The sequence below is a fragment of the Alligator sinensis genome, unplaced genomic scaffold (genome assembly GCF_000455745.1).
Source record: "Alligator sinensis unplaced genomic scaffold, ASM45574v1 scaffold954_1, whole genome shotgun sequence".
Classification (NCBI taxonomy): Eukaryota; Metazoa; Chordata; order Crocodylia; family Alligatoridae; genus Alligator; species Alligator sinensis.
The window spans coordinates 1672025-1672429 of record NW_005842228.1 but is presented as its reverse complement, the minus strand read 5'-3'; the positions used below and the strand labels follow the sequence as shown (position 1 = coordinate 1672429).

General features: G+C 71.6%; 1 protein-coding gene across 1 annotated transcript in view; it reads right to left on the bottom strand.

The window, feature by feature from the left end:
- The window catches only part of ISL2 (ISL LIM homeobox 2), a 4917-nt gene that overhangs the window by 2942 nt on the left and 1570 nt on the right, over positions 1-405 (bottom strand). The window contains exon 3 of the mRNA XM_025208415.1: positions 32-315. Coding sequence (XP_025064200.1) covers positions 32-315 — 284 coding nt within the window. The remainder of the gene's footprint in view (positions 1-31; positions 316-405) is intronic.

Genomic DNA, 405 nt, shown 5'->3' with positions numbered 1-405 from the left:
GGGGCCGAGGCCGCGCGGGCTCGCCTCTTACCGCCTTGTCGCTGTGCTGCTGCTGCTGCAGCTGCTTCATGAGCAGCGATTTCTTCTTGTCCTTGCAGCGCTTGTTCTGGAACCAGACACGGATGACGCGCGGGCTCAGCCCCGTCATCTCCACCAGCTGCTCCTTCATGAGCGCGTCGGGCCGCGGGTTGGCGGCGTAGCACGTCCGCAGCGTGTGCAGCTGCTTCTCGTTCAGCACCGTGCGCACGCGGGTGGTCTTCTCGCTCGCCTTGTGCACGTGGGGCCGCAGGGCGGGCTGGCGGCCGGGGCCCGGCTCTGCGGGGAGGAGGGAGGCGGGCAGGGCACCCGGTGAAGGGCCGCTCCCAGGAGGGCTCCGCGGACCAGGCCCGGCGGCGGGTTGCGGCC